This window comes from Acipenser ruthenus, chromosome 44 (genome assembly GCF_902713425.1).
Source record: "Acipenser ruthenus chromosome 44, fAciRut3.2 maternal haplotype, whole genome shotgun sequence".
Lineage (NCBI taxonomy): Eukaryota > Metazoa > Chordata > Actinopteri > Acipenseriformes > Acipenseridae > Acipenser > Acipenser ruthenus.
This window is the reverse complement of record NC_081232.1, coordinates 861,793-874,997: the sequence shown is the minus strand read 5'-3', so window position 1 is coordinate 874,997 and position 13,205 is coordinate 861,793. Positions and strand designations below refer to the sequence as shown.

Below are 13,205 nucleotides of genomic sequence, written 5' to 3'. Positions count from 1 at the left end.
ACATTGAGACTGCACGTCTGCATCCACTGAATTGATTGGAAGTTGATTTTATCAGTACATAGTCAAAACAAAGAAAACGCGCCTATTCGGGTCTACAATTCTAACTGCGTTTAAAAAGTAGACAGCAGGCTGTTTGAAGCGAGGTAGCTGTGCTTGATCGGACCTGTAGTGCTGATTTAACTTGGATACAACCGACACAGGTATACTTTTTTGTCTGCGCTGGCTTTCCAGTTTGTTTTCTGAAAGCTGTTGTTTGTTTTCCGTTCTGTTCAGCAGCCTCTGTAGCAGCCTTTTGTTTAATGTGGGATTCTGAAGCTATAGCGATCGATCGTATTTCCTTTAAGATACTTTACAAGATGTGCAAAACAATTACCTCCATGTGCGTGTACAGTTTCTTTGGGGAATGTCTCGACACGATCCTCTGCCCAAATACACTTTGCTTGTTTTGCTTTGTCGTCTATTTTTTTGGTATTTTACGTCTAATGCTGAAAACTAGATTTTAGCAACCTGAATGAAAACAATGCAGCCCTGCCTGTGTCCCACCTGCTCCGCACAGTACAGCAGGTCACAGAAAAGCCAGTACAGACGCACTGATAGGCTGATTAAAACATCGTTGTCATCTGAACAGTAAACAAGAAAGTTAAACACTAGTGGATTGGTTTTAAAAAATATATATATATATTTATTTTTAATTACATTTCTCTACGTTTTTGTTTTTGCCTAAGTGCAATGCAAAGTCTATCCACAGAAGAAAGATACGTAGTTTTGCGTTGTGCAGGACGGTTCACGAGGTTTCTCTTCTCCCCTCAGTGTCCCGATTTTTTCACTCTTGCTCTCTGATCACCGCATTCCTAACGCATCAGCTTGTAATAGTGCGGACTTATCATGTGACGCGGTCTCTTAGATCACATGACGAGGGAGCGGGGTGAACCTCGTCACGTGAGACGGCGTGCAGCAGGGCTGCAATCTCTTCCTGACTGTGTGCACCGCTATGGCGGACTGCGAGAGATCTCCGCTGCTTTCAGATCTCAGCGATGGAGGTACAGGCGGCGGGATCCTACCCAGTAAACCGCAAGGTGAGTGTTGAAACATACACGGGACATGGGCGATTTACGGGGGATGGGAAACACACACATACACACACTACTGCAGCCGGGAGAAAAGGGAAACCGTCATGTAGATACACAACATTAGCACACATAACAACACACTGTGGTGTTATTAACGCAGCTGTCGTATTTACGACGCCCAACCTAATGCGATTGGATTGTCTGACTTAAGGGTTGCAGGTGCTGTTCCGATTGTCGTGTTAAATTCAGTGCGTCTGTCTCAAAAATTTAAATTCCGCCCCAATTTGTTTTGCCTTCCTCAGGAAAGTACCAGGTATGTTTGCGTCACGTGATTCCCCCTCCTGAAAACGGTGTTGAAATTAACGAATCATGGTGCCGGCGAGATGTTCGCTACACGTAAACACACACTTGACCTACGTTTTCAAAGTAAATTGTGTTTTATTATTTGCACGGCTTCTTAATAAACGTATCCGCTTTAAAAGCATTTTTTTTACGGTAGAGAACGCCAGCAGGTATATTGTTTACTGTACAATAAATAATTGAACTGGTTTTACAGTCCACCAGGTTATCTGTGCATTTAAAAAAAGGGCTACGGGTTTTATTTCTGCTTAAGATACAGTACGCATCTCTTGCAAATTTTTCCACCTTCGTCTGTGTTTTATAAATTATTAATTACCTTCATGTGAATGCTGCGTTTCCGACTACATCACCAACACCTGATTTGATGGATTTGTTCTCTGAGCCAATCCGGTGGCATATCCTCCGGTCCGACTTCTGTGTAACCAATCTTCTCTCTGATGGGCAGGGCTAGTTTTATTGTCTTCCAAGGATAGCTGTGGTGAGGAGAGTTCTAGTCGCTGCAGGCTTTGTTAGTGGAAACAGTTTGAGATCGATGTGTTGCTTTTGTTTAACTGCACAAAACAAACTTCGACAGATGATTACGTTTTGAAGAGGTTGTATACCTCTTAAATTGAAATGCACTGTTTTTTTACTACTAACACAAGGGCAATCTTACAGAAAAAAACGTATTTCATGGCTCACAAACTAAATGGTTTTTTTTTTTTTTTTGACCAAACCACATTAAGTGTTCTGAAAACAAAACAACACAATCTTAATTGCTGTCACTTCCTGTTAAGCCACCTTTTTCAGGAAGCTGCCCCTGGCGTGCCGTGCAGTGGTCTGAGACCTATGCCCCTTTCACACTGGCATGCTGTACCCTGGTCGGAACCCGGGGTCACACAGGACGGCTATACAATTTCACACTGCTTTTGAAAAAGCAGGGTTGACCCGAGTGACAGACGCAAGTAAACAACGGGAATCAGTGCCCCTGAAGAAGCTTGTTACACTTTTGATAAAATGTAATCCAGGACAGTTTCAAGAACGCAGTGATTTTTAGCACTGGCACAGACCGCTTATGATGTGTAACACACTGCTGAGACCATACTGAATTCCATTGTAGTCTCCACACAACAAAAATAGCATTATCAACCCCAGCCAACATTTCAAGAGGAATGATTTCAAAAAGTTCTGGGACCTCATTTTCAATAAATGACAGTGACATGAATAGAATATTTAGTTAAGCATATTTTTGTAATATGTAATTGTTTTTTTTCTTTTTCAAAGACACTGTGGCTTGGGACTTATTTTTGGGAGAGTAGGTTTCAGGCCACTGCACGGCACACCAGGGGAGACTTGGGGTTTGATACAGCAACCTCAAACTCGGTCTCCTGGAACCAGGTTTCAAGCCGCTGTTCCTGTAAAAGTGGCTTTGTGTTCCCTCAGCTTTAAGGTTGTTTCAGTTGCAGGCACACCAGATTCTGACAAGCGAACAGGCGTCTCTCGCTGCAACTGTGCCACGCTCGATTGTGGCTTAGGGAACCGAAACAGAAATGGGGAAATGAAACTAAACTGGGGGCAGGGGCATATTTTTTTCCTAAACGGGACCTTTGTACTAAAACATTTCTTCAGAAACACGGAGAGCAGATCATCTAACTTAATTACAGTATGTAAAACTTTTTAAAACAGTTTGGGGAGACCTTTTAAATTGCACCGTTGTTAATGGTTGTACATTGCAAACACATCAGAAATGGAGGATGTGCTTATGATTGAATTTTTTATATATATATATATAATATGTAGTAGACCCCCAAAAAAGACTCTGAATGCAAGTCGCATTTAACTCTTAATAAAAAAATAAATAAAAATAAACAAGAATTAAAAATTAATGAGCTTTTAATTTCTAGGGGCCAGCATGGAGCACTGTTACAGTATATTACATCAGAGGAAGTCTACTATATTACAAATGGGAAAAGAAAGTCTGTACATTACTTACAGTATTGAACTTGCAGTTTACAGTAGCTGGAAAAGGGTAAATTACCTTTAACTGTGTTTTAGTCAATTTTATTTTACAATCTATTTTATTTTTAATCGCACACCGTGGGTCTTAAATCCTAAATCAACTGGGCAAAGCATTTCTAAACATTTACTCGGGAGCGTTCGCCAGGAGAAAACAGAACTCCTTCTAAGGATCGCTGTGTATCCAGATCACGCTCCCTCCTGCAACAATACTCATTTCAATCACTAGCGGTGTTGCACGAGGGAGCACAAATTGGATACACTGCTATGTTTAGAATATTTTTTTTTCCCTATTTACATCCTAAGAGAACTTTGAAAACAAGAAAAGGCCATTCAGCACATCAAGGCTCGTCCCATTTTAGCACACCATTCTCCCCTTTTGGGGGTTAACTCATTTAAAAGCACAGAATCTAGTCTTTTTTTGAAATGTTCCCAGTGTTTTAGAGCATGCAGGTTTACCTGGTAGGCAGTTACATGCTTTATAATTCTGTGTAAAAACACGACTTCCTGCCTTCTGTTCTAAATGTACTTCTACTCAGCTTCCATTTCTGATGTGTGAAAAATAAAACTATGGGGGAATACGTTGAAAGAAAAATTGCTGCGATACAGCAAAGTTAGTGATGTTTCTTATAAACGCTGCAGGGGGTTCTGTCGATTTTATTATTGATTTATTAGCTGTCCGGTTTACCATTAAGGAATGAGTTGCTGAATGCAGAACTGCTTATTAATTTTAGCTTTTGAATAATAGTGTTCTCCTTGCAAGCATTGCAAATTCTGTATTGGCCTGTTTTTAATTGAATGGTTTCATTTTCTGTGTGTGTGAAGTGCTTATGGGATCCTTGCGATTTGAAGACGCTCTTTCAATGTGAATTGTTGACGGTGACCTGTCTAGTACTCCATTAGGACACTGCTTGCTGAGTGTGCTGCTCTTTTGGGTGTTTTCAGGGTTTCCTGAGTTTCCCAGCTCGCAGCCCTCGGTCATGCCTGGTGAAGACCCCCCTCCCTACTCCCCTATGACCTCTCCAGAGAGCGGCAGTGCCCCCATGATCAGCTGCCGGGTGTGCCAGTCACTCATCAACGTGGAGGGCAAAATGCACCAGCATGTCGTCAAGTGTGGGGTCTGCAATGAAGCCACGGTGAGTCCTGGTGATGCAGTACAGTCCTCGCAGTTAAACAGAATGCTTGGGCACTGTCTACAGACACGGGTGTAGAGTACAGATCCAAGGAGGTTATGATGATGGAACAGGTGTCTTAATTAGTGTCGTCTTTCCCACCTTTTGAGTTGTACCAGAGTGGCTGAGCCCCAGAAGAAAACCAAGGGAGCCCAGTGTCCGGTCGTTGTAGAATTTCAGATAAATATCACGTTTCTTATTGTAATGGACCAAGTGCTCCAGATAAGGTTTTGGGTCGTTACACTGTGCGTAAAATGTATATTGGGTGAGTGAAATGCAGCATTACCCTCAAGCAGGGTTGGCGATTTTTTTTATTTCAATCTATTTATTTATTTTTTTATTTTTTTATTTTTTTCATAGTACCGTAGTTGTAGCTCTACAGTACCTCCAAACTGTAAATTTAAGGGTGTTGGGAATGGTGGCTTGTGAATAGTTACATACCAAACTAAATTACTCAGTCTTAAATGAATACATAAATAAAGGAAATTATTTATCATGGTGGCATCCTCTAAATGTGAATTACAAGAATTTAGAGATGGAGTACGCCAGAGAAAAATCCCCCTCACTCATCCCAGTCATTCTTTTCTTTTACTTTTCTTTGATTTCCTCTTTCTGTGTCAGTCCAAACACACGCAGTTGTTGCTTAGGACTGCTTTGCTTTTTATAGTGTGTTCAATTGTTAAAGTTTCTGATTGCACCACTAAATAAACCTGGTTTCAGCTGGTCTGACACAGATTTGGGACCCCATTGCACTGTCATCAGAATCGCTTCGGCAAATTGTCATGAGTACTTTCAATAAATACTGTACATGCTTTAATGCTAACTTATGGGGTATGCAGCCTTACAGTTGAACTGAAATGTGACTTTGAACTCCTGTACAAAAACTTGGTCTTAAAATAAAAACAAGAATTCTTCTTATTTGCTTTTTTGACCAGAAACAATATGGCTGAGAAGCAAATGCACAGAATTATAATTATTTTTTTTTTTAATCCAAAATGAAGCGTCTTCATTACGTATTCAGTTTAAATATCAAACAGGAATTCAGATTTTTTTCAGTGCGTAGAAAACATCCTTTACACAGCTTCTCTGGAGCGCTGAACAGACGCATTAAAAGAGAATCCTGAAGTTTGAACCTCCTTTGTGCGTTGATCGTCTGAAGCATGTGTAAAGTTTTGAACCCTCGTCTTTGTTGTTTTCTAGCCCATAAAGAACGCTCCGGCTGGGAAGAAGTATGTGCGTTGTCCGTGCAACTGTCTCCTTATCTGTAAAGTGACGTCACAAAGGATAGCCTGCCCCCGACAGTACTGGTGAGTCACTTAACCTTTGAAAGCCACATCTGCCCCCCCCCTGGTGGAAAGCTGGAACATGAAGCCACTGTGGCTTGGAACTTGGTTTCAGGAGACTAGGTTTCAGGCCCCTGCATGGGGGGCCTGAAAATTGGCTTTGTGTTCCCTCAGCTTTGCAGACACCAGGGCTGAAATGCCTTTAACTTTCTTGTATAGGTTTAGAAGTGATTTGCAAAAATGTTATTTACTGCGAAAGTTGTTTCACTTTTAATTTAACTACCTACATATTTGCAGACGTTAACTTGCCCGTTGCCACAGTTACATTTGTCCAGGTGTATTGCTTTGTGTGTGTGTGTGTGTGTGTGTGTGTGTGTGTGTGTGTGTGTGTTTAGCACTATGAGATGTGATCGATATTAATAACGGAGTGTTTAAAGATGGCGCGCTTAACAAAATGGATGCATGAGGGGACACATGCACAAAACGGCCAACGGAAGATGTGATACAAGTGGGGAAAGGAAATGGCAACAGATCTATTGGTTTGTACGCTATGATAGTGAGATGTTTATGAATGAAGGCACGCATGGAATTAACTGCTTTTACGCTGTAAGGATGAGACCATGTTTCAAATTAACAACCATTTATTAGTTCCAAATACCCACATTACATTCTACACGGAGCGTTATTGTTTACATACAATACATGCCGCTAATTGCCAATATAAATGAATTATTCAGCTGTTGCTCCATTCAAGTGCAACCAACCACTAACTACCCTCCTTTACAAGGTCACCGTGGGTTCACTGTTTGCCAGATTTTCCTTCCCCATACATTTCTGCACATGCTTTATCTCGCCAATCATTTTCAAATCTGTTACCGTAGCAACTCTACTTTGTCAAAGTTTCTTTCAACAAAATGGTTAAACATTACCAATACATTTGCTTTTAATGACATTTAAACTTACACCTGCATTTTATCAATCTTCCACAAGGGGGTAGCATTTCTACAGTGTGTCCCACTTTAAGGACGTTTGACATCGTTGCATGATTAACTGTGTAGTAAATTACATCACAAACCCATTAATAGATTTCAATAGAAGTATGTTTAGTTACCATGGCATCAAAAGCCAAGACACTTTCCCCTTTAATAGTACAAATAAGAAACGAAACAAATAGAAAATAATAATAACAACAGTGACATTGGAAATTGCTAAGCTATATTGCAGAGAAGAGTAGGGATTTAAATTTTTGTTTTTGTGTTTTTCTTCCTGCAGTAAACGAGTAATCAACCTGGGTCCTGTTCACCCCGATCCTGCCAGCCCAGAACCACAGCCCGCGGGAGCGAGGGTGACCTGCGGGCACTGCAAAAACACCTTCCTGGTACGCTCTGCCTGTGCTCCTTTTTTTAATGGGCTTCACTCCTGATGGGACGTCATGGCTTGAGGGATCCACATTCAAAATGAACTAACGTAGAATTACAGCTGTGGCCAATAGTTTTGCATCACCCTATAGAATGAACTAATTTTGCTTCATAAAGTCGAACGAAACCTGCTGAACAATGTTACGCTATCATATTGAATTACACACCGCTTTGTAGTTTTACTTAACGAAAAATTTTGAAAAATGTGACATGAAATATTAAACTACAATGCTTCCGGGTAAACTTTTGCGATATCATGTTGTAGTTTCTTTGATTACGTTGTTAAATAAAATATCTAAATTATTATGGAGTTATAGCAGAACGGCTAACCTCCATAGAAAGGAATGGAACAGCGCGGTCTGGTCATTGTGTAATTTCAGATGAGGATCACGTTTATTACTGCATAGACCTACATTAAAAAAAAATGTTCTTGGTTTTCGTTTCTTTCAGTGGACAGAATTCACGGACAGGACATTGGCACGCTGTCCACACTGCAGAAAAGTGTAAGTGATGTTAACGATAGTTAAAGCTAAGATTATTGAGTTGGGATATTGCAAAGTCAGGGGGACACTAATCTCTTTTTACACGAGCAGTCATAGAGACTATAAGTAGGGCTTCTGTTTTTTGTGTTTTATTAATTGTGTTTTTCGGTGCTTATTTTGGTGCGATTTTTATGTAAATCGTTTTTTTCAGGGCTTTCGTTTTTGATATACTGTGTTAAATGAGTGTTTTCGGTTACTTTCCAAAATGCTTGAGCGTTTTTTTTTTTCTGTCAAAATATGTATAGTAGTAACTTGACAGTACTTGCACACTTAAGTTGTCCCTTCTTTCTTTGCTGTCTTCCACAACGAAATCCCTCTGGTCACAGCACATTCTTCTGGGGTTTCTGTGTGGAGGCATTTTCGTACATTTTGCTGCAATTCTGTTTTAAATCCTCCGTGTCTTAACTGTAATACAGCTTTAAATCCAGCTAACAAGCCTGCATCCTGATTGTAATCTTGTTTTAAATCTCGCAAGCGGAGTCTCCAATAGAAATGTAGGAATGTGCTGTCACTCAGTAGTGGGGGCGGGTTTAAAGTATTCAGAACGAATCAATGATAGATACAAGTCAAGAAGGCGGGACATTGCCCAGCAGCACTGGGAAATGTCATTATTATTTTTGTAGTAGGTTTTATTTTTTAATGGGGAAAAGGGTAAAGTCAGTGCATCCTGCAAGTCTTTGAGCAGCGGTTAACAGATAATTCACACAGCAAATACCATGCAGCTATTTTCAAAAAGATTGTAGAATTAACTCGGAACAGTGTAGGAAATGCTTTTAGGATAAGGGGGCTCTAACTGCAAATTTCGGTTTTATCAAATTCTGTGTGGGACTGTTATTTTAATTGTTTAATATTACATTCCTTTGCGTGTGTGTTTGTGAAGCACTTTGGCTTCCTTGTGATGAAAGGCGCTATCGAAATGTGAATTATTGTTGCAGTTCTGGATAGACCTGGTCCTATTCTTGGTGTGCATCTCTTTGTAAATTGACTTGTTTGCAGTTTTAATGATCTCGTTTGCTGCGTTGCAGGTCCTCTATTGGGAGAAGATACCCTCGTAAGAGATGCTTGTGGTGCTTCCTGTCCAGTCTCCTGTTTGCCATCGTTGCCGGTGGCCTTGCTGTAAGTTAATTGTCTTTCTTTCTTTCTGTATTTCAAGGGGAGGTTAGCATGATGTTTTTAACCCTTTACAGCCAAGCGTTTTTGTCACAATGTCCCGCCACAGCCAAGCCTTGGATGACTGTTTTTACCACACTGTCTCAAGTGCTATAAAAAAAATCTTATTTGAGATGGTAGTGATTTTTTAAAATATATTTATAGACCCTTGCCAGAACACTCTATTTTCACTGTAATATATATATATATATATATATATATAAATTAATAAATAATAATAATAATAATAATAATAATAATAATAATAATAATAATAATAATAATAATAATAATAATAATAATAATAATAATAAATAATAATAATAATAAAACCATGAGGTCCCCGGTTCAAATCCCAGCTCACTCACTGTATGTGACCCTGAGCAAGTCACTTCACCTCCTTGTGCTGCATCTTTCGGGTGAGACGTAGTTGTAAGTGACTCTGCAGCTGATGCATAGTTCACACACCCTAGCCTCTGTAAGTCACCTTGAATAAAGACGTCTGTTAAATAAACAAATAATAATAATATACATACATACATACATACATACATACACACATACACAAATTGTTACCTTAGGTACCCTGGGGTAAACTAAAGGGATTTTTTTTCACAATTTAACATTCATTATTGAACCTGTAGTTTTATTATACTCAACCACATGGTAAAATGGTAAACGGCTGCAATGAAAATCCATAGGTTACATAACAATACAAACATTAAGAATTAATTTTATTACAAACATTAAGAAATACATAGTTATTATTATACAGATCTAAAGCCATAAAACAAATCTATATATATATTAAAAAAAACATCCTTCTGTACTTTTGAGTATTACATTATTTGATCATTCACAATACAACTTGAAATACAAAGAAAAATATGAAGCATTTATAACGTCTCGTACTTCGTTACATATGATCTGCGTCTGTCCGTATATAATCTTTCACCATTGCACTAACACTGAAAAAAAAAAAAACCGTAGCAAACAAAGCAATGTACAGATACAGTAAAATAGATTACTGTACATTGGGATGTGCCAGTTTATCCATACATCTGCTTCTAAATAAACATTTCTAAAGTTGAACTCATAAAATGAATGACTTGCATTAGAGGGTGCGTAGTGTGGACAGGGCTCAACATGGGTGAGTGAATTGGTTTGTAGTCCCTCGTTCTACCTTTTAATATAGAAAATGTAGTGAAATATGATGATCATGCATGCCAAGTGGGCCAGCATCTGAAGTGAAGTGTATAGCTCTAAGTGGAGAAAAGAGAAGTTGAAAGGTGATTTGGACAGATGTGCACTGGTATATCAAGCCTCCTGCCCTCTGATTGTGTGTTCACAGGCTGGCACGTGGAAGCATGCTCAACGGTACGGAGGAATCTACGCGTCCTGGGCCGTGGTCATTCTACTGGCGGTCATCTGCATGGGCCGAGCCTGCTACTGGGCCTGCATGAGGGTCAGCCAGCCAGTCCAGAACTTCTCATAAAAACCCCAGCGCGTTCTCGAGAGGGGAAGCAGAACGAGAAAGCATTTTCGTGAGGTGGTCGGGGGTTGGGGGTGGGTGTAATGTCAATCAGAACCCCTTTTTTCTGGGGCATTGGGTATACACCTTTGATCACAACTGGAAGCCTTGTATTTTAGGTTAGGCTCTGATACAGAGGGCAGCCCCTGGATATCGCATCATCTCCCAGTCCTTTAGTGCCTGTTCATACTTGTGCACATTTCTTTTTTCCAGTCCGTGTATATTCCAGTCCAGGTTTTTTTTCCAGCCATGCTCTGAATTATTCATTTGAAACAATGACACCTTCCCGCTTTAAGTAATTAACCTATTAAGCCTGGAGTGTTAGGCTCTCCAAGACTAGAAATTGAGGTTAGCGCCACTTAGTGGACTTGTGGGGAACTGTAGTGTCTGACCATTGTGAGTCTAATAAGCAAACTGCTCCCCCCCTCCCCCATCCCCCAAATGAGTAACAATCACTACACGAGTTACCCCAAAATAGAGAACCAAATTTGAATGAACTGTATTCAATAAAGTGCTTCTCCAAATGCAAAGATGAATTGCACAAATGTTCAAAAAAATGTTCCAAACTTTTTTTTTTCAATGGATTTTTTTAATAAGTATTTCCTTTTTTTTATATACAAGTCACAGTCGTGGGTCCTCTCCTATCTGACACGTATTGCTAGTGGTTGGATACACAGAAACCAGGACCAGAGGACACGGTTACAAATGAAGTGGAGATAGACTTAGGACAGAGGGAAGGAGACTCTTCTTCACACAGAGAGTGGTGAGGGGATGGAATGGGTTACCTAGTCATGTTGTTGAAGGAGACTCTTCTTCACACAGAGAGTGGTGAAGGGAGGGAATGGGTTACCTAGTCATGTTGCTGAAGGAGACTCTTCTTCACACTGGGAGTGGTGAGGGGATGGAATGGGTTACCTAGTCATGTTGCTGAAGGAGACACTTCTTCACACAGAGAGTGGTGAGGGGATGGAATGGTCTGCCCTAGTCATGTTGTAGAAGGAGACTCTTCTTCACACACCCAGTGGTGAGGGGATGGAATGGGTTACCTAGTCATGTCGTAGAAGGAGCCTCTTCTTCACACAGAGAGTGGTGAGGGGATGGAATGGGTTACCTAGTCATGTTGTAGAAGGAGACTCTTCTTCATGCAGAGAGTGGTGAGGGGATGGGATGGGTGACCTAGTCATGTTGAGGCAGACCCGGGGATCCTTTTAAGACCCTTCTCTCATTCGTACGCTTTCTTATTCTGATATACATGGTTACGCTGGCATTACTGATCCAAGTTTCTGTTATACATTTCAAAGAGGATTTTACTGGAACGGTCATAATTGTTTCTCTCCTGAGTGAAATAAACATTCACATAATGTTCTGTTTTATATAATATAAAAAAAGAAAAGAAAATGTGTTTACAAATCTACTGGATGTTTTAACATAATCAAACAAAAATACCCCACCTAGACTACTGTGTGTGGTTTTGGTCATCTCGCTACAATAAAGGCTAGGCTGATCCCAGCCTGTAAAATCATCAATTGTATATATAAAGTTAACCCAAGACACTACTTCAAATTTATCACAGAGAAAAGAACATGCAGAGGGCACACGAGCAGAATGAATTCGTCTTGGCAGATATTCAGTTTCGTTTGCACATTAATTGGAATGTCCTGGGTGGAATTAACATTCATTTTGTAGATCTAAATTAAGAACCAATTTGTAAATATTTCTTGTCTTCTCTTATTTTCTTTGAATGTTGCACTACCTGTACACATGTTTTATTTGTTGTTCTAATTATTATTATTTTTAATTGAAGCCGTTGGATTAACGACCATGATGTCACTGTTGCACCGTGTTGTAAAACTCCATATAACTGGATGTCAGTCTCTGATCAGTGTAGGTAATTAATGAGCTGTAAATAAATTAATGAAACCCCAAAAGCTACGTCCTGTTCTGTCATCATTGTTAAAATGACATTTCGAATCAGTAAAGGAAAACAAACCACATTCGTGCTTCATTTAAAATCATTTGCAACTTGAATTAAGAGCCCATCAATGAATGAATGGAGTGGACATGCGATCATATGCTGATAATGACATACTGCAGTTTTTTAGACAACCCTCACACTGATCTCCTGTTTTATTTAGGGGGTTGTACAATGTCTGTCGTGGGTCTGCAGGTTTTAATCTGTGGGTCATTTGGGAGGTCTTGATTTTCAGTGTAGTTGTTTGTCCCGTCCCTTGACTGGACTCTTTGAAATAACATAAGGTTTGTTTATTATTCCAGCACATCTATAAATCCGGCAACACTATCAAGTAATGGACACAAATATCCCACAGGAATAACCTCTGAATATATTTTGCACTTCCTCTGAGTTCTGAAGTCATTCACTTTAAATTCAGCCCCCGTTAATGTGTGTGAATTGAATCACCCGTATTCTTTCCATGTTCCTTTGTAACAAATGATGTGCAGGCTGCAGTGTTTAATGTCCTCTTTCAGAAGGCATCATGCTCCTGTGACACAATGGAAGTATGCTTCTGGAAAACTGAGTACTTTACCGTGGTTCATTTGCACAGTAGTTTAGCTTTTTTCTTTATTTTTTTTCAATCTTGGAGTATTTATTCAGCTTTTATTATTTATTATTTATTATTTAATCATACCATAAAGTTCTATTTTTGTTTTAATAAGTGTAATTTG

At 39.7% G+C, this 13,205-nt stretch overlaps 1 protein-coding gene across 1 annotated transcript; it reads left to right on the top strand.

Moving 5' to 3' along the window:
• Window positions 1-914: 914 nt before the first annotated feature.
• On the top strand, window positions 915-12,509 carry LOC117398906 (type 1 phosphatidylinositol 4,5-bisphosphate 4-phosphatase-like). Its single transcript, XM_033998009.3, has 7 exons — window positions 915-1,076; window positions 4,371-4,561; window positions 5,798-5,904; window positions 7,153-7,258; window positions 7,749-7,801; window positions 8,866-8,956; window positions 10,341-12,509. The coding sequence occupies exons 1-7, from the start codon at window positions 992-994 to the stop codon at window positions 10,482-10,484; spliced, it is 777 nt and encodes a 258-aa protein (XP_033853900.1). The 5' UTR covers window positions 915-991; the 3' UTR covers window positions 10,485-12,509.
• The last annotated feature ends 696 nt before the right edge of the window (window positions 12,510-13,205 follow it).

Bases quoted from the DNA above. Each gene is read 5' to 3' on its own strand.
- LOC117398906 (XM_033998009.3), top strand. From the start codon at position 992: ATGGCGGACTGCGAGAGATCTCCGCTGCTTTCAGATCTCAGCGATGGA. The intron at 1,077-4,370 runs GTGAGTGTTGAA...GGGTGTTTTCAG, and splicing joins CCTACCCAGTAAACCGCAAG to GGTTTCCTGAGTTTCCCAGC. The intron at 7,259-7,748 runs GTACGCTCTGCC...CGTTTCTTTCAG, and splicing joins ACTGCAAAAACACCTTCCTG to TGGACAGAATTCACGGACAG.